A 25,000-nucleotide genomic window follows, 5' to 3' on the forward strand; every position below is an offset into this window, starting at 1 on the left:
TTGATGCCTTCTTGGTTCAATTTTCCGCAAGATTTTACCGAAAACAGAACTTCGGGGGCAAAGGAGTCTTACATCCGTTGCGATGATATTCAATTTCGTGCCGCATGATCTGTTTTGAGGAATAAAATATGTTTCATTCATTTAGCAGCATACGGTTTCAATGTTTTTTATGTGCATTTTCACAGATAATGTTCCAGGTTTTTCAATAGAAATCTGGTTGAATTTATAGCATCAACGAAAAAGTTTTTCATCAATTCCACGCTACAGAAAACTTCTGCGGGAAGCTTCAATCAACGGCAACGGTCGATGGAAAAAGAACACAAGAAGCAAATTCAATTTTGGTAACTTTTTGCCAAAGAAAAGTAAACTCAGCAGAAGCATAGGTGTCTTACAATTTGGTGAAAACCACATGGTCTTCCCCATTAGCCTTGGGATCGCAAAATTCAATTCATCCTATATTTACATGCTTTCAACCATTTCCCCTGCAGCCTCCATTGCGACGCGTTTTCGTTCGGCATATTTCATTTTGAAAAATGTTTAATATTTCAGTAAATTTATAGAAGGAAGGCCTCCCTCGGTGCGTAACAAAGTTATCTTTTTTCCGCTCCACCGATGAAGGAACGCACATCTCGGTGAGCTCCTTACCGGCCGAAATGTCCTTACCGTGTTTCTTCGTTCGACGCGTTGCCTGTACTCACCGGAAAAGGAAGACAATAGCACCAATCGCCAAGGAGGCAAAATTTCAATTTAACAACCCCACCACATTAGTTTCCGGTGTTAGAAGGGAGGAAAGAGAAGACATTGATCGATGCGTATAAAATGCGTGTATAAGAACTGCGGGGCGAATCCAATCGGACATTGATTACACCTCATCAATAGTAAGGAGGGTTCTAGAACCTTAGAATTTGGTTAGAAAAAAACAACCAAGTACACAGACAAGAAGTAAAACAATCCCAGTAAGCACCGAGGTGGTGGAAGCCTCTGTCACAAAGCCAGACTCGCCTGACATGGTTACAAGTAGCACATCACAGCCCCAGCCAGCTCTCAGTGGTAATCATTCCTCGGGGCTGCTCGGAAAACTCATCAAACTTTTTTTGTTGTTGTTTTACTTTTCGGAAAACAATTCCACTGTTTTTTTTTCTCTCATGGCGTTTCGCCGACTTCGACGAAATGCGAAAACTTTGACCCGGATAGGGTGCGCTCCATGTTCCACGCTCCATCTCGGTTGCGCGACTACACAGATGGCTACTGAGATGTTTCGTTGGCAGCAGCACAACGGAGCGTCGCATCGATTCCATATCAATCTACTTCCGATTCGGATCGATTCCACGGGAACCAAATCTACGCTCAGTGATCCCGGGTGCTTTCAGCAGATTACACGCCGAGCCGTTCTGCCGTTGTTGTTCTATTCGGCCGATTATGGGATTGCTGTTGCGTTGGCCTATCCGCCTTTTATTTCCTACATTTTACGTCCCAGGCGAAGTACTTTAGCAGATGATTTTCAGGCCCGAGCACTCGATTTCGCTGGCTCAACTGGCCGAAAGTTGGTGAACAAACACCACGGGAACGGAACTCACAGAACAACCATTGTGACCATTTCTGTTGCTTCGATTGCTTTGCACAGCAAACAAATGTTATGTTCGGTTTCCGGCGTGGCCGGCGAGCCAACCAGACTTATCTGATTGTTTTCGAATGATTTCTCTGTTTACCTTTGCCCGCGATGACCGCGTATGGATTGTAGTGTTTTCATTTTTGAGTTTTTCTTCAGCAAATATCATACCCTGCCCGGGGCGGATACCGCGCCACCGATGCAGCGCTCGCGATATGATCGAAGTGAAAGCGATGCGGCCGTTTGCTTTCCACCGATGCTCTGCAGCTTTCGGAGCGCTCTCAGTGCTTACAATAAGTTTAATCGATTTCCAAATATTCAATTTGTCAAACAATTTACTCAATTCCCTAATGCCATCCGTCCCAATCTTTCTCTTCTCTTCCATTGCAGGGTATCTGTCCGGGGAACAGATTAAAAATAATTCAATCGCACGATTCGGGCTGCTTCACGCTATCACCAGCCTCATCGCCCTGCCCAACGATTGATTCGACCACCAACCTCAATAGTCCGATACCGAGCGAAATCTACGAGAACACGTCCCTGTCCGGCAGCAGCATCGGTAGCCAGCGGCAGGGCAAGCGCCGTTCCTGGCACATCATGCCCAACAAGGTAAGCTACGGGGGAGCGGGGAGTTGTAGGTCTGCACCAAAATGGCCTAACCATCCGCAGTAATTCCGAAAAAGACAGATCGTGATTTTGTCACGATCGAAGAACCGGCCGCAGTCCGGGATTCGTTTCCGTAATTAGGATCTGGGCGATTATGTTGGATTTTGTGGCGGAAAGGATACACAATGCGGTCACTCCGTTGGAAAAGACATACTATTGCATTGATTGAAGCTGTGTGAACTGCGTAACGAGATCCGGCCGCAGCAGCAGCAACTAACCTAGTTACTCCACCCGTGTGTGCGACCTTCGTTAATCCTACGATAACAATCTTAATCCCAAGTTCGAGGTCTGCCAGCTAATCCTACAACCAACCACCCCCTGGTCGCAATCGACACAGTTTTCGGTGGTCCCCAGGATGTCCGCAATGCTGTCCAGGGGTGGCAAAAATAGAAGCGAAAAAAAAGTCGAGCGTAATCGTATCAACGACTAACGACTAATCAGATCGACATCGACGGGCCAGCAGAGTTTGAGTGGCAGTTTCTGGACAGCTCCTGTCGCTTGCCCGGAGTTGTGTGTATGAATATCAATGAGCCAAAGCCTCCGAGGGGACAGCACTGCCACGCGGGGGTCTTGTGGTGTGTATAGCGCATTGTCACAGATAATTTGCAATTCATTCCCTACAACATCGCCAATAGAGACCAAGGAGCGGTTCATAAAACGCGCATACTACAGATAAGGAGAAAATATGCATGAAAATTAAGATAAACAAAGCAAGTTTCCGGGGGCGCAACACAATCTTAAGTCGAACGAGAGAAGAGCCTCCGGGGACCGGAAGGACTACGCCGTATTGGAAGTCATAAACTCCGTGAGATGGCTGCTGATGCTGGTGGCAAATAATTCAATCGCAATCGTGCCAATGGTTTATGCACAAACTTTTTTGCACGTTTCCTCATGTCGCCTTCTTTGTGCCCCTCACTCTCGGTCATCTTATGTGTCGCTCATCGCGGGCACCGGAACGATGGGTATAACTTTTTCTTCCAAAAACGGCGAACCTTGCCCTTCCTTACGGCCCCACCGGAAGCCGATTAGCAGTAACAACATCTTCTCCCGGGTGCTCACAAATCAGTTGGCTCATTTAAAATTTATCGCCTTGCCCCGCTGGTTCTCTCCGCAATCGAAGGCATTGTGTGAAAGATGTGTCTTCTAATACACTTTCCACCGCTGGAAAGTTGGAAATGGGGCAGCACTGGATCGCGACTGTTTGTGCAAAAGTGGAAGCTTATCACATCTACTGGAATCTCAATCATCCTGGAAATGGCTTTGGTTGGTGGCTGCCGGTGCCATTCAAGTCGAACCACGCCAACCGGCAGCATCCAAATCAATAAGCATAAATCAGGCTTCATTTCACGGAGGCGGAACCGGGTGGAGCAACAACTTTTGCTTCTGCTTCGACTTCGCGTTGGTCCTAAACACTCCGAAAAAAAACCGCAAACATCACGACCCACAGAAATATCAAGGACAGATGGAGGACAGCAGCGCGCCTACGCGCCTTCCTCTGCCTTGGCCGGGCTGTAAAGCGATAAAGTTTCTACAAAGTTCACTGGAGGAGTGTGGTGATCACGGAATGAGTTTTTTTTTTGTCTCAAAAAAACACTTCCATTCACCTTTTCAAAGCGGTGCACGGGCGCCGCTGCTGACGGTGCATTATGGTCGGCAGAAGTGCTGAAACCGCCTTTCTAGCTTCTAGAACTCGACCTTGCTCGAAGTGTCTGAACTTGGTAAATTGTCCGTAAATAGTAAACAACATAAACGTAACTTTTCGCAGGAAGGGTTGCGAAGAGTGGAAGGCGAAATGAAGAAGCTCAAAACTTTCACTTTCGGCCTCGCCAAATTCTATGGTTTATCCTACTGCGACATGCCCAGAAATAAAGACAGTTGATCCACAACAAAGAAAGTCGAACTGACGCACAACAAACGCGTAAAAGACCATCTGCGAATCGATTGCTTCTTTATCGCTTGGTATAGGCAGGTGGAGATCAAGTTTCTTCGGGCTCGTTAAAAGTTTGTGACCCGGCTAGAACCCGTGCCCTGAACCAAGAATCTCGACGACAGTCGAAGTCATCAAGCCAGAAACAACAGCAAGCACCGCCTCTAATGACCAGCGCAAAAGTGGCATTGTTGTTGATGCCCGATAGCGCACGCTTCGAGCGCGGGCCTCTATTGTTCCGAGCGTCTTTTTACGTCATTGCGAATCCATTCCGGAGAGTCCATTGTGTAACGAAACGGGTCAAGAGGAGCATGTCTAGGCACTTCCTTCGATACGCCATCCCGGCATCTGCAGGCGATAGGGCATTTCTTTCTGCTCCTTCTGCACCTGGGGTCTCCCAGAAAACGTTCTTCACTTTTGCCCTTCTACCTGATCCCTGGCATTTCGCTTTACAGTTTGACTTGCCTTGCAGATGTAGGTTTGCAAATGGCCACAGTCGACCCTCTTGGAATGTCCTCAAGGACAAACACGGGATGATGGTAAGTACGGTGCCGAACCCGGTATCGTAGGTCGGCGTCAATTGGAAGGATTTATCGTCATTTCTCACTCCCTGGCGATTCCATTCCCCCACTGTGCGTGCTATCTTACCATTGGATCTGTGCGATAGACCTACGCGGCCTTAGGGCTCATCAATTCTTATCGAGGGTTTGAAGTACTCGTACTCGTCCTCGAGGCAACAAAAAATAATCCATGTGTTACGCAGCTGGAATTAGCAGAACTTGTGTTTTTACCTCCAAGAAAAATATGTCCATAGCCAACCATGTTCACCGCAAGGGTCGTTTTTGTCACACCCAAACAATCTTATCCTTCGCAATGATGATGCCTCGCCGGAATAGTTTTCTCACTCTCCTCCGTTAGATAGTGTGTCAGCTGAAAGAGAGTCTGAACGGTCGTCATCATATTTGCCACACTGCCTGCCGAACCTACATTGTCCGGTTTCCACAGAAACGGGTGCCACATGATTCGAAACTTTATGTGTAACTCGTCGACGTTCATTGCTACAGGGCGACGGCCGCAAGAGAACGACAGCTGTCCAGGGGCGTGTTTCTGTGCGATGGTTTGTACAACATTCGTTCTTCTCGATAACATCGGAAGCTATTTATTTTATACGACCAAATGCGTAGCCCGAGCATCCTTAGGTCGGTAGCGGTGGGGAGAAATGTCCTCCCGTGACGACTTGGGCGCGTGTATTCATTTTGTCATAAAATCGAAACCAATAGGAAGTCGTAAAAACTTTTGACAGGATCTACGACGCTCGATTGCTACGTTGTACCGGCCCGGAACGTGACTTTCGTGTCCGTACCCGGACCAGAGGCCCATTTCTTTCCCTCTCTCTCTCCACGGCGCAAAGGAGTATTCTGTTGTAAGCGTAACCTAACACAACCGTTCAACAGTACAGCAGTACGCAGCAAGACAGGAAAATCTCATTTACCACCCTGTCCGCACCCGGATCGTTTATGACCAGAGCGCGTACATCGGCATGGAAAACATATTTTGCATCTGCGCGAACGGAGCTGCCGCGTCTCATACACACGCGTGCGCGCATGAAGAACAAGCCCTTAGAATTCAGAATAAAAAGGTTTTTCGTTTGTATGGTGTATCTTCGAAGCGAGGATCTGGTTGAACGCATTTCTTCCCCCGTACCGTTTAACTAAACCTCTTTAACCCGTTGCTTAAAGTAACGGAGGAAGAAGATGTTCCGATTGTGTGGTGCCAGTGTCCGTCCGTCGAAAGCAGGTTCATGCAATCTCACCTTCCCCCCCAACCGTACCATCCTGCTTCCCAGTGTACCAACTAAATAATCATTTCCCTAGATTGAACTCATTTAATAAAGAATTCAGTAAGGAACGCCGTGCGAACCATAGCCAACCCTCCGGGTACGGGGCTTGGTCTTCTGGCTTTAAGCAAAGGTGTCCGCGACCCTAGTCCTGAGGACGAGCCTCTTAGGGCTGTATGTATGTGTGTGTGCCCGTTCGAGTTACTGCGGGTGTTTTTCGTCCATGGCCTTAATTTAGCATTCCACCTCGCGGCCTGTTTCGTCGCACCGGAAAACGTCCGCAACGCTAACCGGAAGCACCGTTTTCGACCATCCTCTTTTTTCACGCCTGCTGCCTGTCCTTTCATGCGCCTGCGATGGGGGTTTTGGTTCCGGAACGGAACGGGCAAACCAGGAACAGAGATTTATCATTTCCGCAGACCCGCACCCACGGGCCATCTTTTATTGATGGTGGATGTTTGTGTTTGCGTTGTCTCTGACGCCCGGTACGGTGCGGTATGGTACGGTACGGATACCCACGGCCGTTGGTTCATTTGCTTCACCTCGCTCGAGGCACGGCCACAGAGGACGCTCCGGGCCAGCGATGAAGCGACGAGAATGCGAAATATTTAATCTTCTTCGTTTACGCACCTTCGTTGGCACCCATTTGTCACTCTGGTGGGCCCCACGAACGATACTAGCGCACGTAGCAACCACCTTACAAGCTTCCTGTAAAGATCCTGCAAACGAAAAGCTGAATCCTTCTTGAATCCTACGCTAGGCCTCAGGAGCCTGACGACGAAGTGTGAAATCGCTTCGACCGAAGAAAAGCCACGAAAAATTGGATTACCGCGAGCACACCGAGGAATGATGATGATCCTCGAGGAGGTCTCGAACTCGAGCTGAAAGGAACAACATTTGAATGGGACGATTTTGAAACGATTTATCCTAATACGAGCATCCATGCTTATCCAATATTTCTGAACCGCGTCTTCCACTCTTCACGCCAATAAATCTGCCAAATAGAAAGGCAGCCTACTTTGCCCTTTTCCCCTCAGTCACGTTGACACAAGTAAAAATTTGTTGCTTCTGAAGCCAGCTGTAGTCTTATCATAGGAGGCTCCCTTGATGCCAGCGCGTGCTGGTGGGCAGATTTACATTTTTGTTTTACAAAAACAGCACGTTTCTCACGTCACACATCGGTTCTATTGTGTAACTGCGGTAAGACGACCGCTTTCTATTTTGTCCTGATGTTTTACACCCTGTCCCGGCCTACTCAGAGCCTTTGAGTAAAAGTGCAACTGTGTCTACCATCCATCAAGCCTTGCGGCCAGGTTACTAGATACACAGTGCGAGCGTGTTTGTTGACAAACAATTGTCAATCTGTTGATGCAAGCTACGACCTACTGTAGCAGCAACACTCGGGTACCTCTAGAACTGAAAAAGGTAAGAAATCCGCTAAGAATGCGGAATTCCGTGCCGACAGGAGAATTCTACAATCGGTATCCATGCGCTGACTTGATTTCTTCGGATGTTGTTGCTGGCGCTAGGGCCAGTATTTCTTATGATCTAGCAGCCAGGGCTACTAATTAACAGACGACCGGCCAGTGGATGTTTGCACAGTTGGTGCAAACAGTGCAAATAATTAAAATTGACTTTCATTAATTATACCACCGCGTCTACAGCTGCTACAAGCGCTGCCACCAGTTCACGCGATTCTAATGGCTCGCGAATATGCGGAGGGATAAATGAAACACAAAAATGTTGCTCTTCCATTCGGGACTTTGTGATGATTTAAGCATCACCCTCGCAACATAAATCTATTTGATCGACGTAATAAGACCAAATTCTCCCCGCATCCACCGCACACCCCTACGGTACCGTTTGGCCAAAGATTTTTAATTATCATTTTCTGGTACCACTCCCCTGCCATTATCCTGCGGAAACGGTTTCTCATTTGGATTTATTTCCGCTAGATTGGGGAACATGGCACCATCGGCACGTTTGCTGCCGCACCTTCTTTAAACTGGTGTTCCTCCACTCGTGTCGTGTCGGTCGGCAATCATTTTCATAAATTTACCTTGCTGTTGCTGTCCCAAAAATGAAATTCCCTGGCTCCTGCTCGATTGTCCTACAGGATATTTGCAGCTGGAGCTCCAAAAATGGAGCTCAACCGAAAGATAGTCATTACGCGGTCTCCGATGGTTAGGTGGCTGGTTCGTTAATTTACTTGTAACAGTTGGTACGCATGCCACCAACCAACTTGAGGCTGATGGTGTGCCATTATTAATAAGTAGCACCACCATTATACCGCTACACTCAAGTGCGACACGTGTGTACGGATATTGTGTTTCCAATTCAATGGGATTCGTTCTTAAAGGTGGACCAGCTCGTGACATCATTAGCATTTTGTACCTCACACCCAGCTCCGGATCTGTCGATGGTGGCATCTGTAGTTGAGGATCTGTAGCTTGTATAGCTCTGGTGTACCGCTGGAAACTGCAGCCGCTAGTCGATCGATTCCGTCGAATAGCAACGAGCCACCATAATTGATTCAATTGCATACGGATCAATCGACGCCACTAGGGCGCGCACAAGAGAGTGCGCCCGTGCAGCCAACTGCGCCATGCTCGCGAGCACGAACACGTCTGGAGAAGTGTTAAATTACTTCTTTTATTGCATTTATGCACACTCAGCGCAATGAAGTGGTGGGCCGCAATAGTAGAGCTGCTGCTAGTGCTACTCCCCATGGGGTTGCCACTTCACTGTTGGTTGGCTGCTGGTCGCCATTGAATTGACTCCAATTGCCGCTGTCACGAACTGGATCGTTGGAAGTGAAATCGTTAGTTGTGGCTGCAGCCATTTTTTGTCCTTTCTTTTTCCACGAGGTAAGACCCTTGAGTAACGACATTTATACGAGATATAATTCAGCGATTAGTCTTCAAGCATATAAGCCCACGGACCCTGCATATCATCCGATCGTTAATGTCCACGCGAATTTCTTGTCACCACCAGCACCGGGACCAGTCCATTCATCCGGTGGTTGAACCGTTACTGAATGAAACGGCCCACGCCAAAAATCAAGGCTTGCATGGTGCTCCATTTGGTGAGGCTGTTGGGTGCGTAGAGCATTACTAGGCCACCGAGGCACTGCACCGAGATGTTGCGGTCAGTTGCAACATCGCATAAACCCTGCGCCGCGTAGGTCTGCATACCCGGGCAGCAGGATGTCATTTGCGTCTGCTGTGGCAAGTGGGTCGAATGCAAATAGTGTCCGAGCTGTGGTGTCCCTTTTCTCGATTCCACCGGACGACCGGATGATGTACGAGCTCTGGATCGTGCGAGTACTACATGTTCGTACCTCGCCTAGTGCCCACTAGTTGTGCGGTTGGGGGAGGGGGGCCGCGTTGTAAATCATGAAACTCCCACTTCTTCTTCTCGCTCTCTCTTCGCCGACCGATTCGAAACCCGTTAGAAACGATCTTGCTCCGGGGCGTAACTAGACTAGGCGACAAACCTGCGTTTTGCGCTGGCAACAGAAGGCTCCATACTTTGTCAACGGAAACCTGTTGTGAATGAGGCGCGGGCGCGCTAAGAAAAGCCTTATGTCGATAGTGGACCTGCGCGCGCTGGTTTACATTTCGATTCTGCACCGAGACCAGTGGTTGTCAAATCCTACGCCCTTAAAAGGAGTCACGGGGCTCAAAAATATGCTTCAAGACCTACGCAACCATTTCGCAAACCAACCCAAAAACTCTGCCACGGGTTCTCTGCAGGTCCAGCGGATTTTTCTGCCGAACCACGACGACCCCTGGTGAACGGCACTGATGCGATGAAGCATTTTTGTATGATACACGTCCACCACACCGGTCGTAACCGTTTAGCACCGGCGGCAAATCTGATTGCGTGAGTGCTGTGCTTTAGTGGAACCACTCGTACGCCATTTACTCGCTCGCCGGCCCGCCCGCCAACGCCATGCACTTATGCTAATCACTGTAAATCCTAATTTATCACAATCCCGTCGAACGTCGTCGTGTCGGCACTTGCCACTCGAGCAATACTCAGAATCAGACCGTCAGACGGCGGCACGTCTTGTTGCCAACCTTTGCTATCCCTCTTGAACACCAGCATCTGTTCAAGTGTTCCCAGTTCGCAGCTCATTCCACTGAGAGCTCTACATGTTCTCAAGTCTCCAACACCAGCGTGTCCGTCTATCAGCACTTCTCACATCGATCATGCTCTCTAGAGATTACTCCGTCCCGGGGTTCCTAGTATCCTCCGCCGTACAGTGGTTGATTTCGCAACAATCGTAACCATACGGAGTCTAGATTCTCCCTTTAGCTTCCCCCAGTTGATTTAGTTGAAATTAATTCATACAAAAAGAATAGAGAGAAATGGAAATGTCGGGTGGTAGATTAAAATGTCGTTAGATTCTGCATACCTTCCTTCCACTGGAGTGACCACTAAATGTCTCGAGTGTGCAGTCCCTTTTATTGATTGCTTTTTGTGTCTAAAGTCTCGCTGCTCCATCCATTAGATTTTTTAGTAGTCTAGAGATCTTCCAACTGGTCGCCATAAAATATCACCCCGCACTATCTGTCGCAAGCGATCGTAGCAGTCGGGGTAGAGTAGTGTATGGTTTGTCACAGACTACTTCGACGGTTGCGGCTAGACGAATACACGATTTTATTGATTTTGTGGCGTCGTTAAAATTGATCCCCTGAAGTGTTTGTGGGTGCGCCACGGTTTGTAATGCGCAGAATACGGTTCACCCTACCCATTGTTTCACTCAACACGTAGCCTCACGGGTTGGCCTACTTTATACGGTGAAGATAAAAATCACGTCGAAACTCGAAACCTGACTCCGCGTTTGACGCCTTCTCCCATTTTCCAGATGAATTAGAGTACCACGGATCGATAATAAAATAAAGGTGGTTTCATCATAAAGCTAGCACCAAATCGAAGTGAGCTTCTACCGAGTGGTTTGAATTTATTGAGACGTTTTCATCCGCCTTCTCTATCCGCAGTAATTACAATGCGGTATGCCCGTGCTCGTGCCAAAGAAACTCATCAAAAGACAACCATCCCCGAAATCTCAAAGACGCTTAAGCTGCTGCGAAGTTTGTGATGGAATGGTATAGGATGGAATGTGATCTATGCTCCTTGACCACAAGACACACGTGCTGTCTTCTTCTGCACGGTTTATTCTCTTTTACGACGTTCGAATAATAAATTTCAATTTGAATTTGTGAAAAATTTATTGTGAGTTTTATGCAAATGTTACGAATGATGGAGGGTGGAATGGCTTCTAGCGTGACGAGCGGTGACCATAACGACAGGAAATTAGTATTCCAGAGCAGATCCCTCTTCTATCGCGGTGTTTCTATGTCTCTTTGCAGCATTTGGCTATGTAACGGGGAGTATATGGTCATTGCGATTTATGTCAAGCCTAGACTTGACCAAATGAAACCAATTTGTGTGTTATGTGTATCCTGCTTATGTCAATATCAGCAGTTCATTGGCGTACAGCGGTGGTGGTCTTCCCAGGAAGCCTTTAGACGAAAAAAGCAATAAACTGGATTTACAAATGACCAGCACAAATCTGACGTTGGCATAAGAATTAAATTAACGACTCCCAGCATTGAGCGATCGACATTACGAAAAGCAGGCACCACCATTGCGCAAACATCACCAGAAACGAAACCAGCAAGTCGCCAGGCAAAGGCTGGTTGTTAATAGTGTGCTTACTGATTGGAGGCGTTCCTCTCTTAAAAGCATTTTCGGGACAATTAAACCCGAAATCAACTTCTGGAGCCCGGTTTTTGAAAGTCGTGCACAGCAGCCGCATTTGTTAATCCTCGTCTCCCAACAAAACCGTTTCTCCGCAACGAATCACTGAAGAAGCTTGGAGCTAGGTGTTCAACGAACGTTCTGGTAGCTTTTTTAATGTAGGCAAACAAATGGAAAAGGGTGGTAAATTTTGTTTAAGAGGTCGACGTGTGTAATCGGCTTAAATTTTTTTTATCGTTCCTTTGCTCAAGCGCAACGGAGATTGCTATGAGGGGAGTGTCATAACGTAAACGCCCATTCATGCATGTTAACGATTCCAAGTTTATAACCCATTCATTTCTGCTTTAATGTTTCGGTAAGCTTGGGGCACTTTATCAATTAAATTCGTGGACCACCCCGTTAAGTTGCTACCTTAGTAAATCCATGGCTAGGGCTTCACAAACAACGTCATCAAAGAGTGCAATGATGCAATCAATCATGTCGTTCTGCGCCATGGCAGCTATGGTTACTCTACAGAAACATATTTAGTATCAATCAAAGTGAGCTTTACGTTTGGAAATTGCAAACAACTTCAGCGTGCTCGATTTCGGTTCATTTCGGTTTAATTGCAGTAAATGTTTAGTCCAGAAATTTTGTCAAATCATTTCTGAACACAGGTTCGTTTTCGAGAATATTTCACCACTTTTGTTCAAAGTGCAATTAAAGTGCATAATATTTTGTCTCAACAGCTCGATAAATGACAATTAAATTTCCGGCATGGCCAAATTGAAGGATAAAAAGTGGAGTCACAATCAAACGGACGATCCATTCTGTACCAGCGTTAGAAATGATAGGAATCAGCTTTCTGCGCAAAATACCTCGCGAAAAGATAAGCATAGAAAATATTCGGATGAACGTCTTATTCCCCCGCAAAAACCGTCCATCAAGCAATCGTATGAAGGCTATGTTTCTAAGAAACAAAATTTAAGGCTCTCTGTGCACTTCGATGAGGTGGTCAATGTTTGCTATTTCGAATCAGGAAAATAACAAATTACTCCATTACGTTTCTTGTTTTATAAAAATTTTACGAAGTCCACTCTACTGGTTGGTTCGATAAAAATTCTTGGAAAATGTAGGACCTGGCATGAAAATTTCTTCAAAGCGTCCAAACCGTTTTGCTGTTCGATATCGTACGTATCCTTCCTACGTTCCGGAACCACGGACAAGAAGCAGAATCTTTTCGCCGCCAACGGTTCAGTGCGCTAATGTGACGCTTAATGACCGATGGAAAACAAACGACCGCTTCCGGGATACGCTCTTCTCGGCATACTTGGCGTCTTTCGGTGAAACCTAATCTTGCCGGAACAGGAAAGTGCGAGCAAAAGTTCTGGGCCCAGTAAATAAATGAACGCACAATTTAATCAGATTGACATTGGCTTCTGGCCGTGACGCTGGCATACGAAAATCGTCGGATTCAAGATGGCTACGCGATACAGTCGGATTTGTGTTACGCGCTCTCGTTTCATGATTACATTTCTGGATAAATTTATGCTAGAACACTATATCGGGTCCAGGGTAAAGGGCCAAGGACGATGTGCTTAGGTTTTGTGTTCAGCAACTGGCACCATGACAAGGCATTTTGCACATACTTTTCCGCTAACCATCCAGGTAAATGGCAGTCAACATTTTGATTCGAAGGAAACGACAAAGTAAGCTCTAGGCACCTGCAGACGAAGCAAACTTCGCGGAATAACGCCATGAATTGCTATTGACAAGATTTTTCGTCAACATTTTAAAAGATATCCGTCAAGCGCAAACTTACCGAAAAGGGTACCCAAATTGTGTGTTAATTTTTTTGCTGCAAACCGGAAACTTCCCGCATCGCACGACACCGAGGGATAAATTGAACTCCACCAAGCAATCCATCATCATCATACTGATGCTGGTAGCCACGAATGGTAACCACCAGTCAATTGCCTTAAATGACCGTGCGATAACAGAAAACAAACTTCACAAAATGGCAAAACAGGATCCCCAAATGCGCGAAACAGTCAACATTTGACGATATAAATCTTAATCAAATTAGAACCACTCCCAGCTGGTGCGAAAGGGAAGTGCGAGCCCCTTCGAACCCGCTTGCTGGACTAGTGCAGTTTGTGCTGGACACTTTATAAATTTGCAACAACCTTGGCTCCGAGGCTATAGCAAGTGAACGCGTCTCGGCATGTCGCGGTGCTCTCAGCGACGCGACCGGCCAGGCGCCTCTGACATGCTGGCCAAGCCTACCGCCCTATTAGTGCACCGTCATTCAGGCTTAACCGTACCGCATGGTAGCAAGAGTTACGGAACACGATTTATCTCCCGTCACGCACGTCGCCGTACAAGAGTGACTGGTGACGAGACTAGCGACATTACCGTCCCCACGAGATATCAAGCACCCGAACGGTTTCTAACGGCTTCTGTTGTTGTCAGTGGGATGCATTTTCATTTTTTACTTCCATTCCTGTCTCGGCCAAGCCGTCGAGACAGGTTAGTGGCCATAGGCGTTCTGTTGCTCGCATAATGAAAGTTGGTGGCTGGTTCGCGCCATGGCTTGCTGTAGCAACCAAACGAAAGCCGCCTACTGGCGTCTGCGTGTAATGACATGAATGCATCACATCACCCCTCGCTAATCCAACGGTACTGACCGTTTATTTATCGCGATGATTTATGGTATAGCTGGACCCAATCTCCATTTCGTTGTACCGGATAAAAACCAATCATAAACCTGATCCGGGTGCAGATCGTCGTCACCGCCGTCGTAGTCGTGGCTGCTGGCTCTCCTTAAATTGATTGATTTGTGCTCATGTCAAGCGCTAACCTAAGTGGCTTGTTCGACGAGGCAATTCTCGTCGCACAAATCGATGTAACTCACCCCAATCATCTCGGACTGCAGCTATCATCAAGCCACAGCTTGATGATATATCATCTCTAACCAACGACCGAGACAGGCGAGGGGTTACCTCGCCCAGGACTAGGGATCCAAGTGTAAATTCTTCTGAGCTTAGCCCTTATGAGTATTTAAACCCCCAGAGAGAATTGTGGAAGCCATTCTCTACTCCCCAAGACAACTATCATGTCCTTTTGTTCGTCTGGACACTTCTTCGAACCCGTATACCCAAGAGGGGCCGAGACTGACTTTGGAGAAACCCTATTATATTGTTATAAATGGTCTCTTCTGCTAGGACACTATCACGCACCAACGACCGATAAAAAAAGGACTCCAAGTGAAAAGGAACAAAAGTTTACAGAAACTGAAGCTTATTTTGAAAGTGAGACACCATCGAAAGCGAACGAACCCAAAGAAGTCGTTTCTTCCACTTTCGTTGCCCTGATTATGGATTCCGGAACCGTTCGCTCAGTGGGTGTGTTGTGTGTGTGGGTTTCTTTTATCGTCCCAAGTCGATGGAACATCCTGTTCGCTTAATGGAGAAGGATGTTCATTTGGCTGCAGACCAAACCGGGGTTCCACAACGGCGCCACCCTGGTCCCTGGTGTGGCCCCACCAATGATCCCATTTCGCTCGGTTGCTGATCGATTTGATTGGATTTAGCTGAACCTTTTTTCGTTCATTCGTTTTCGCTCTCTGTGTCGTTGAAGATACGTCGTCTTCGGGGTGTTATTTATGATGTTGTGCCGGTGTAAACTAAATTGGATCGTTTAAAAATGGATCCACTAGAGATAAATCAAATAATCGATCGTCTTCAATTCGCTGAAAACTCCAACCAGCTACTGCCCAGTGGCTAGTTCATGAAGAACATGTGTTTCATTAATCTGCTGGATCCAAAATAAATCGTAAAGGGTAACATTTCCATTTGGATCATATAAAAATGCTTTCGAAAACCTTTACATCACGCACGTAGAGTGGCCACTGTGCTAGATTCATTAGAAATTTATCTACAGTATATGAATCACGAGTTTACTCGTTGTTGGAAGCGATTGTGCAACACTGGACTTTATTACAGAGGCACGGAATCCGCGCCAGCATACCAGCGCGCATATTTTTGCAGCAGCAGCTCCACAGCACGTCGTTCGGCTCTGCTACTGCAGCATCAGCATCGTTTGTAGCATGCATAAAATTTGCATAATGCGCACAATGCGCGCGATTGAACCAAGAGCCCAATTCTATCGCCAATCTGTGGACCGGCGGGAAGCAGCTTCTGACTTTCGATCGCTTTGTATCGAACACAAGCGGCCTCTGCCTGCCGCCCAGTTGAACGAAAGCAATCGAAGTAGACCAATCGCGTTAGCTTGCTACGACTTGCTCTACAAACGGGTATGCTACTACGAGCTGACTTTCGGTAAAGTCTCTGCAGTCGCGATATGCCACAATGGAAATGGACACACCCTGGCCACTACTATCACAATATCTTTCACGAAATGATATTTCGCCAAACAAAAAGAAAACAGGAATAGCAATCCGAGTTTATGCACCATGTTGGAGTGCATTTTTCATGGGAAACGGACAATCGGTAGCGGTGTGTGCGCACGATCGGTGTGCAAATGCAAATGAACGATGGCGTTCGCTGCCAGAGAAACAATTCCAGGCGAGCGAGAAGATAATGATAAAAAGACGGGGCTACCGATTTATGACTGGCCCACTTTTTCGTTCCGCTCTTAAATCACTCATCTTTTGAATGTTTCAAATTCTGGAGGCCAGCAGCAGCAGCTCCAGATACAGTCTCCCGTACTACGCCGAGCGGGACTTCCGGAGACGAACGGACTTCCGCTAGTTTTGAATTATGGCCCAGTGACAAATTGGCGAGTTGATCCCTGTCGCTTTAAGAGAATGCAAAAACCGGCGCGATATCTGAATACAAACAAAAGAAGCAGGAGCATCGGTGGTGTGTCAATATTGTATCTCTGCAGCTTCTATAGCCGACTAGTGTGTGCACTCCCAAACGCTCCCAAACCTCCAAATCACACGCCAGGCCGATTTGCTGTAAATAATTAATTTAAACAAACATTTGAATCAATTTTTGATCGAATATTGGAGTACGCACACTCCTTTACCAACCGGCAACAAATATGCCATCCCTTCGCTGCAAATGTTTTCAATTTGGTTAAGCGGAATTTGAGTGACGTTTTAGTTTGCTTTCGGGACCCGGGGGACGACGGTGATGCGGTGGTCCTAGCAAATTTTGGACCGGATACGGGGGGCCCGGGGAAAGAGAAAAGGGTCGCATCCCTTGGGGACTGTTAGGATTGTGCTTGCTCATGCATTTAAATTTATTTTAGGCATCATCCTCCCCCTCGGAGTTAGGCTGCCAGTGAAGCGAGGATAGTAGAGCTTGAAGGCGGTTGGACGTGCACGAATCCTTCCCTGCTATCATCGAAACCATCCATCGTTTTCTGTACATCATATTTGGGTCATCAGTCCCCTTCGCGTCTGGCAGGAGTAACGCGTCGACTGCTTTTCTATTTGCTTTCGTAGGAACAAGACGTTGTAGTGGTGTTGGTGGTACTGGTTCTACGAAAATGCCGCGCCCAAGGATTGATGGAAATTGTATTTCCTTCAAGACGACGGCAGACAGTTACTCCGCCAAAACATGCGTAGACGGGACTCGGTTGGTTGAAGATGTCGCCAGTTTACTCACCACGACAACGCGCATCATCTGGCCAGGATCGATTCTGATGATAACGAATAAGGATGGATTTTATTAGTGGCAGTCTGGATGATATAAGATGTCGCCTGCCTGCGAGAGGTTGCGCACTTGAGGCTGCCCGAGACTGGAGGGAGCAGCGACTGTCTAGCCTTTCCCCGGACAGCTTGTCGCCTCGTACGTTGTCCTAGACGTGTTTTCCGGTCTATACAGGGGTACTGAGAGTATCATCTCGCCCCCTTTTTTTTGCTATTTTGCTAGCTCGGGACGTGTTTATATAAATCCCATCATAAATCCATCTATTTATTTCGGTCTGTTGAAAGCGAAAACAGCACACAACAAGGACGAAGCAAGGGAAGTGTGGCCCGGGGGGATATGGTACCCCCTTTTTCAAACTGAGGATACAGGCTTCTTGTACAGCAAGGGGAAACAGATGCTTCACAATGTCACAAGTGCTTTGAAGGGGGAGATGGTGTCTAGATTCGATCGCAAACAGGCGGCGCTGATGAGCTGGAAGAAAACTGTAATGATAATGAGAATTTGATTTAGCTAGTAGGAAAACGGCCGAATTCTTTAACTTCTCATCGATATCTATTAAAGGTATGATAAGACACTACACACCAGGAATGTCGCTGGTTGAATTCTCAAACAGCGGCCAGTCGTTTGGTCTTTGTTGGATTGCTTTTTAACGACCCCAAAACGATAACTACAACAACAACACCGTAGCCATTTAATACTGAAAGCGCGCAATAATGTTTTATTATCGTCCATTGGGGCTGTGAAGAGCAGCGGTACTTATGGCACAAAATCGAATGTACGATGCTCCAAAAATTGCTTCCTTTCCAAACTTGATCCCCCGTTATTACTATTTGCCACTCACACAAGAAGAATCACGCTAGCGACGAACATCCCCAGCCGTACCACAGAGTGCGCCATATACGGCGGTGACCGTACTGTACCCTTAATCCTCCTACTTTGGTTGGTCCGGGTTTTTTAATGGCCATAGCTTTAGGTGGCTTTCGTGTCGCATAAACTTGACCATTCGGTGGCAAGCGGCAAACGTGTAATTACCTTCTCTCGCCATTATACACAAAACATGAGAGAAGGACCGGCTAGGGCTTAACCTCTCACACTCCCGTGGGACGACCACCGCGGCAATGGCCCCTTTTTCTGGACGGTCGGAATCCCGTTTCCCCGGTACAAATCCCCTGACCTATGGCCTCTCAGGTGTGGTACCAGGTAGCCACGACCGTTGAAGTAGCAGCATCGGTCCATATGGCGGGATTAAATGCAATTAAAATTCAGTTACAATGGCAGCCATTTCGTATTAAATCTCTTTTCAGTCCCGCGGGGGTCCCGGAACTCCCGGTGACGGGCCTGTCTGCCTGTCTTCAGATGCTCATTTTCACATTTTGTCACGTACGGATCGAAAGGACAAAAAAACACCTTCTATGCCGAGAGATGGCAGCATAGAATAGTCGGAATCCTTTTTCTATGCTGTCATAGCACACATGGCGCACGGCATCTTGAAGAAAAGTTCGGTGGCGGAATAGCTGTCTTTGAAGATTTCGCTCTCGGGGAAAAACCAGGACAAAAACAGAATTTGGCAATGAACGCATTGTGTACTGCAAAGCTAAGTGCCTGGTTGCCATCTTCCCGCCGGCAGTATTGGCTACTTAAGTTGGCATATGGTTTTGGAGAGCAGCTCAGCTAGCATAACCACTTTGCATCGGTGCATCAAAGATAGAACTACTTCGTGAGGTACAACAGCGTTAAATCCTTTAATGGGATGTGCGATTGTTTGAATGCTACAAGATAGCAGGTGGTGTCGTGTCGTCATTCTAAACAGGTTTTTGGAGTAGTTTCTTAAGCTGGAAAGGAGAAGAGCACATATTCTCGTAGATAAATCATAGCCAAACCAAAGAAAATCCGTTACCCCGGATGAAAAAGGTATCTAAGCAGGCAAGAGTAGCTACCTCGACAGCTACTGCGATCCATAAAAGGAAGCCTGTATGGGCCTGTCAACGGGAAGATTGAACAAACGGATCTCGTCACAGTAAGTGAGCAAGTGTCCGAATGTGCAATGTTGTTGCTGCCATGCTGCCAATGGCGAGCTCCAGGTATCAACCAGCAACCAGCGACCGTATCAACCGTATGTGCTTCGAGTCGAATCGTGGGAATACCGTTGGCGTTGCCATTAGAGGCGTCTTAGTGTGTGGTTCCACTGTCTCCAGTGTGTCTAGCGAGGTTCCAACGAAGGACAGAGCTACCGGTTTCCCTCGTATCACACTCTCATCACTACTTTGCTGATAACAGGAAAGTGACCGTACCGTGTAGCGGATATCTACCAGCGGGGAAAGCTCCTCATAAAAGGAATGACAACGCATTTTAAAAGCAGAGAGAGAGGGAGAGAGTGAGGCAGGGAGAAGTGCAGCACGATACAACAGGGAAATTCCATTTGTCCACTTTTCACAAGTATTCACTGCAAACACCAGTCACTCTCCCCCTTCCCTTCAACGGTGCTATACTTACCCGATTCCGATCACGACTCCCGGACACTCCTACCACGCTGTGCTGTATGAAAAAATAATGTCGCAAAGATTTATTTTAGGAATTATGTCTCAGAAAAGGACCGACCGGGTGATTTCGAAGGTCGGTAAGATCCCCCTCGGATCCCATCCCTCTCTCCCTTTGTGTACTCCATCTCCTTCTTGTCCCGGATCCAGTGCGGTAGGCAGGCAGGGCGACATATCGTCTTGCAAGACGATTGGGCGAGATACGTGGACGGAATAAACGAGATTTCCATCTTGGCTTGGAGCTTCTTGTTGCTGGCCGCCTGTGTGCTGCCTGTTGACCATGTTCGGTGACTGGATCTTGATCAGAGGGAGGAATTGTCGCTGGGACTTTCAAATTTTCCTCCAGGTGCACGCGCACTTGTGCTACACCGGCCTTTGGGTGCGTATTCGCGAACGTTGACTGTCTCTTCGTGGACTGACCCATGAAGAAAACATTAAAGGATGGTTCAAATACTTGAGTTGGTGAGATAAAAAAGGGAGTTTTCAATTACTGGGGCATTTATAAAAATAATCTTTTGCCGATAAAGGGTCGCAGAAAGTAAAGAATAGTAAAAACTGCTCCCTTTCATCTCACCAAAGTTCATCTCCATATTTATTCCGGAACGCAAAACGTTGTTGCTAAAAATAACCCAGAACTTCTTCCTCGTGAGTCACTTCTTCAATCGACGTTTCAGCCGAGCGAGCGTCCGAGAACGACACGGAATGTCTGCCCTGCTGACCATATGAGGAAGTGGACATATCCTTAAATGGATGAAATCCCTTCTAGCGGCACCGGACCACAGAAGGGCAGAAGAATGTGTACACATCTTGCTGCGTTCCTCGCTCCGGGGGCTCAGACTCGGCATCGATCCCAGCAACACACAATCCGGACGACCGGAATTTCCGTATCGATCCCGTGCATCGTTTCCCTCTCGCTCATCCACTGTGGCCGATCGTGTCTAGCTCGTGCTCCGGGTTTCCGTCCGTCCGTCCGTCCGTTTGCATTTGCTTCGGAATGTTAAATGGGCCAAAGAACGATCACTCAGTGCATCCTCCGTGTGGCGTTCGTTCGATGCGAATACTGCGCCAGAAGCCACTTCTCTTCTTCTCATCGTGTGTCATCCTCTCTGCGCTTCGATCGACTCGTTGAGATGTTGTTTAAATTTTTATGTTTACTTTATAGTCATGCTCGGTCCTTATAAAGTCAAACTTTGGATGTTCCCGGCCGGGATGTGTTTCGGCGTAATTTGAAACAAATCTCCCACACGCTCTCCCGGAGTGCTACCACAAAAGGGCCGAAATCCCTTTTTCGAAATGGCGAATCATTGTAGTCAAAATCGCTGTCAAAAGGTTTGGCCACAACGACGCGACATTCAGTGGGAATCGCCATAAATTCCTGCCTTCAAGTAGCTATGCTGTTCGCTGCGGACATTATGCTCTCGCCTGGCCAAAGCCATTTCGCTCGAAAGCGCGGAATTTCAATTGCATCCCTTGCAGACGTGAATGCTTACGAATTGAGCAGGAATTGATTTTTTTTATCGTCCGGAACTCATCTCGGAATGCTTTTTTGGCAGACGCCCAACCATGATGCCGATTGAATTTCCGCGAGTTTTGCGTCTTCACCGCACGATAACGGATCGATTGCTCGCTATCATATCGATAGCAATCGTTCGAAATAATCGCTAAAGACACACTCAGCTCTTTGGGGATGACTTGTGCTTCTGATGAAGCATCAGGAAGAGAGTTTAGAAGTCTTAGATTCGGTTCGCTGAACGCGCCGCTATGCCAATAAGTTCACCCCCAGCTCCTCTTCTTTTCTTTGCTTTGTGCTTCGCCTGACTTTGGGAAATCAAAAACATGCCAAAAACCATTCCAGTGAACCGTAACCACAAAAGTTCGCCCAGGAAAGCCTCACCCCGGACTGCCAGAGTTCTAGTGAGTAGGAACTGAAACAGACGACTCATCGTCGATTGGATATTTTACATATTTCCCCCGACAACTTGCGCATTGCGCTATCAAAGTGCGTAGGATACGAGCATAAAAACGGAAATTGTGTCCTAGAGGAGAGGATGGGGATTCAATTTTTGAAAACTTTTTTCATCGACATTCCGATAAGCATTGTCTCCCGACTCCGTCACCAATGGCGGATGGCTTTTGAAGCATATTTTTCCTTATCTGCAAACGCGTTTTGCCTACACCTTTTTTCGCGCACCGACCGTACCATCTCCCTGAATGGATGATTGTTGACTGGAAATCGTTTGTAGGACTTTTGTCTGGCGGCACAAAATTACCATTTTATCGCATTTAAAGAAAAGAGTTTGTGGGTACAACCGGGGTCATAAACATCCTTCTGGCGCGCACTCTCACTACCGTCTGCGCCGTCGTCGTGTCTTCCTTTTCTGCTTCCGTTTATCGAAAGATGAATGACACCGTAGAGGAGTGTCGGTCGGGCAGGAAGTAGGAAGTTAGATACTTCTGGAACATTCCAGACGTTCCAACAAAAGCCAAGTTAAAGTTTTCCGTTCTCTCCCAACCTAACTTTGTGAGATGCATTTCAATGTCTCACAGAAGTGCGAAACGGAACATTAGAGCCGCAGGCGGCTGCATGTGGACGACGGAAAGTTTATTATTCTACTAACGAGCTAAATATTTTCTCACTTCCCCTTGCAGCCCCGGAATTGCATCAGACAGCGCTATTCGCGAGAAAACGAATAGGAAGAAGGAATCATTCTGGGCTGGTTTGTTCTCTAGCCCATAAGCATCGCGCCAGGGCCTTTGGCCGGTGTGTTGTTTTGCGAAAAGTGCAATCGGTGCAAAGACTTGCGACTCTAACACGGCTCTTATCTTTGATGCCTTGCTGCATTCCTCATCTCAACCACGTACCGTTCTCGAGTGAGGACAGTGCAAATGGATCGCGGATAATCGTTCCTCCGGGAAATGTAAGACAATACACCGTATAGGAAGAACAGCAAAGAAATGCCAGATACCGGGAAGAACTTAGAAAAGTTTCCGCTTCCCGCTGTCTGCAAAAGCTAATAAATAAGGAAGTGAGATGATTGTTCAAAGTTTTGTTCTATCATTAGTTCTCGCCGAATAGGTATCGTGCTCCTTAAACAGGAAAACGAAAAATCCTTCTATTGCTGTATACTACGGCAAACATTTTATTCTCAAGAGGGCAATGAATCTTCAATGTAAAGAGCAGCTATATTAAAACTCTTTTCCCGGAATCCAATATATTGCATTCTTCGGAGGCAAGGATCGTAAACCCAAACACGATTCTTCCATAACTTTTGCTGCACACTCAAACCCGGAGAATCAGGCAACAAAACACCCTGCGCTAGTATTCAGATGCGGATCTAGGAAATGCATTTGCCATGCCAGGATTTTTTAACCACATGCAAAAGCAGACTCGTTTCTTTCAACTGCATTCCCGCAGCAACCCGTACTATTTCCGGTTTGCCAATAAATATGAAACCATTGTTGGTGCAAATTGTGCTTGCATACGAAATCACAAAACGTGATTTATGTCGAAATCGAGCAGCCGAGATAGAGAAAGGATAAACGATGGTGCACCGCAAACTCGAATGTTATTTGAAAAAAAAATGAATAACAAATCAGAGAGAACGCAGTTTGAGATTCGTACAAACGGGAAAACTCAGCTTGAAGTAATAAAAGATTGGTTTCTTGATTGCACACTCTGTACAGCGAGCGCCAAAGTGAATCATACGATGCTGCAGGCACACAAGAGGGCTAGCAAACGAACTTACCCAACGGAAGGGCAGTACTACGATCGCTCGCAAGCTGCCAGACCAGACGATACGACAACGATACGTCACGGCAGTGTGAAAAGAAAATCCAATTTTCCATCAAAAAAGTCACCACTTTTCGTGACGAAAATTACATCTGCTAGAGACGACTCACGAAGATGAGGTGTGTCATCACTCAGGACCCTAGGACGAGCTTGAGCGAGCATGTGCATCTCGAGGACGGGCTGCTACTTAATTTATTAGACACATTCCCTCTCCCTCACTCCGAACACTCGCTTGGCACAGGATCGGAAAGCTTTGTACTTTAGAAAAATCGATTAGATCAACTGATTGGATTGACTAACCCCCTCGCGAGCTGCTGCTGCTGCTGCTACTGGGTTGATTGATTCGGTACAGCAGCAGCAGCAGCACACACCTTCTTACAACGATCATTACGATGAGCTCTCCTCTCGAACACTCGTGGTGCTACACTAGGGAACGAAGATTGATGAGAAGGTGGTTCATCTAATGCGTTTGCCCCCTTCCAACGATGGAGCGCAACGCAGCTGGCGAATTGGTAGTAGTAGTGATAAGAACCGAAGTTTATTGATCATTCCGGTACATTTTACATTTCTCATCCATTACGAATTACAGCTGCGCTTGCAATGCAAACTGTTCGCGAGAGTTTGTTATCCATGTTCCGCGATTTCGATTCCATTCGAGTTCACCCAGCTGAATCATCGATGGAACGATCTGCATTGCCATTAGTAATACTACTTTCGTTTATCCTTTTGCGTTGGGCAAACTCATTCATTATCCTCTCTTTCTTTTGAGTTTGAAAGGATCTTTCTCGTGTATTAACCTTTCCCCTCAGCACTGCAAGCGCAGTGCAGTAGTGCTCACCTCTGCCATATTTATGAGCTGTTTGCAAACACAGCAACATAACTCGGGAGTTATCACTCCTTCCACTGATGCCGCGTGACGCAAGTAGGATCACAGGAGATTTAATGTCCCTCCTGCCCTCCCCCCGGCGGAGAAGTGCACGCTCCAATGAAACGCCCCTGATTCATTCGCCACGGTGTGAGAACACGAACACACTCCAAACGAACGAACCGGAAAACATTATCCACTTGCCCTGCCCTATGCTGCGCCATCAGAGTGATGTGTTTAGTACAATAATAATGAAATTATAATGATACACTTCTCTCCCTCTCCTTTCATCGTCCCTTCGCCCATGGTGATGGAGCAATCCTTTACTCTCCTGAAGTGT

At 47.0% G+C, this 25,000-nt stretch overlaps 1 protein-coding gene across 3 annotated transcripts in view; it reads left to right on the plus strand.

Annotated features, from left to right (window-relative positions):
- The window catches only part of LOC125954790 (breast cancer anti-estrogen resistance protein 1), a 96,312-nt gene that overhangs the window by 64,650 nt on the left and 6,662 nt on the right, over positions 1 to 25,000 (plus strand). For all 3 annotated transcript variants that reach the window (XM_049685394.1, XM_049685393.1, XM_049685391.1), the window contains one exon: positions 2,000 to 2,218. In XM_049685394.1, coding sequence (XP_049541351.1) covers positions 2,000 to 2,218 — 219 coding nt within the window. The remainder of the gene's footprint in view (positions 1 to 1,999; positions 2,219 to 25,000) is intronic.

The sequence above is a fragment of the Anopheles darlingi genome, chromosome 3 (genome assembly GCF_943734745.1).
Source record: "Anopheles darlingi chromosome 3, idAnoDarlMG_H_01, whole genome shotgun sequence".
In the NCBI taxonomy this organism is placed as follows: Eukaryota; Metazoa; Arthropoda; class Insecta; order Diptera; family Culicidae; genus Anopheles; species Anopheles darlingi.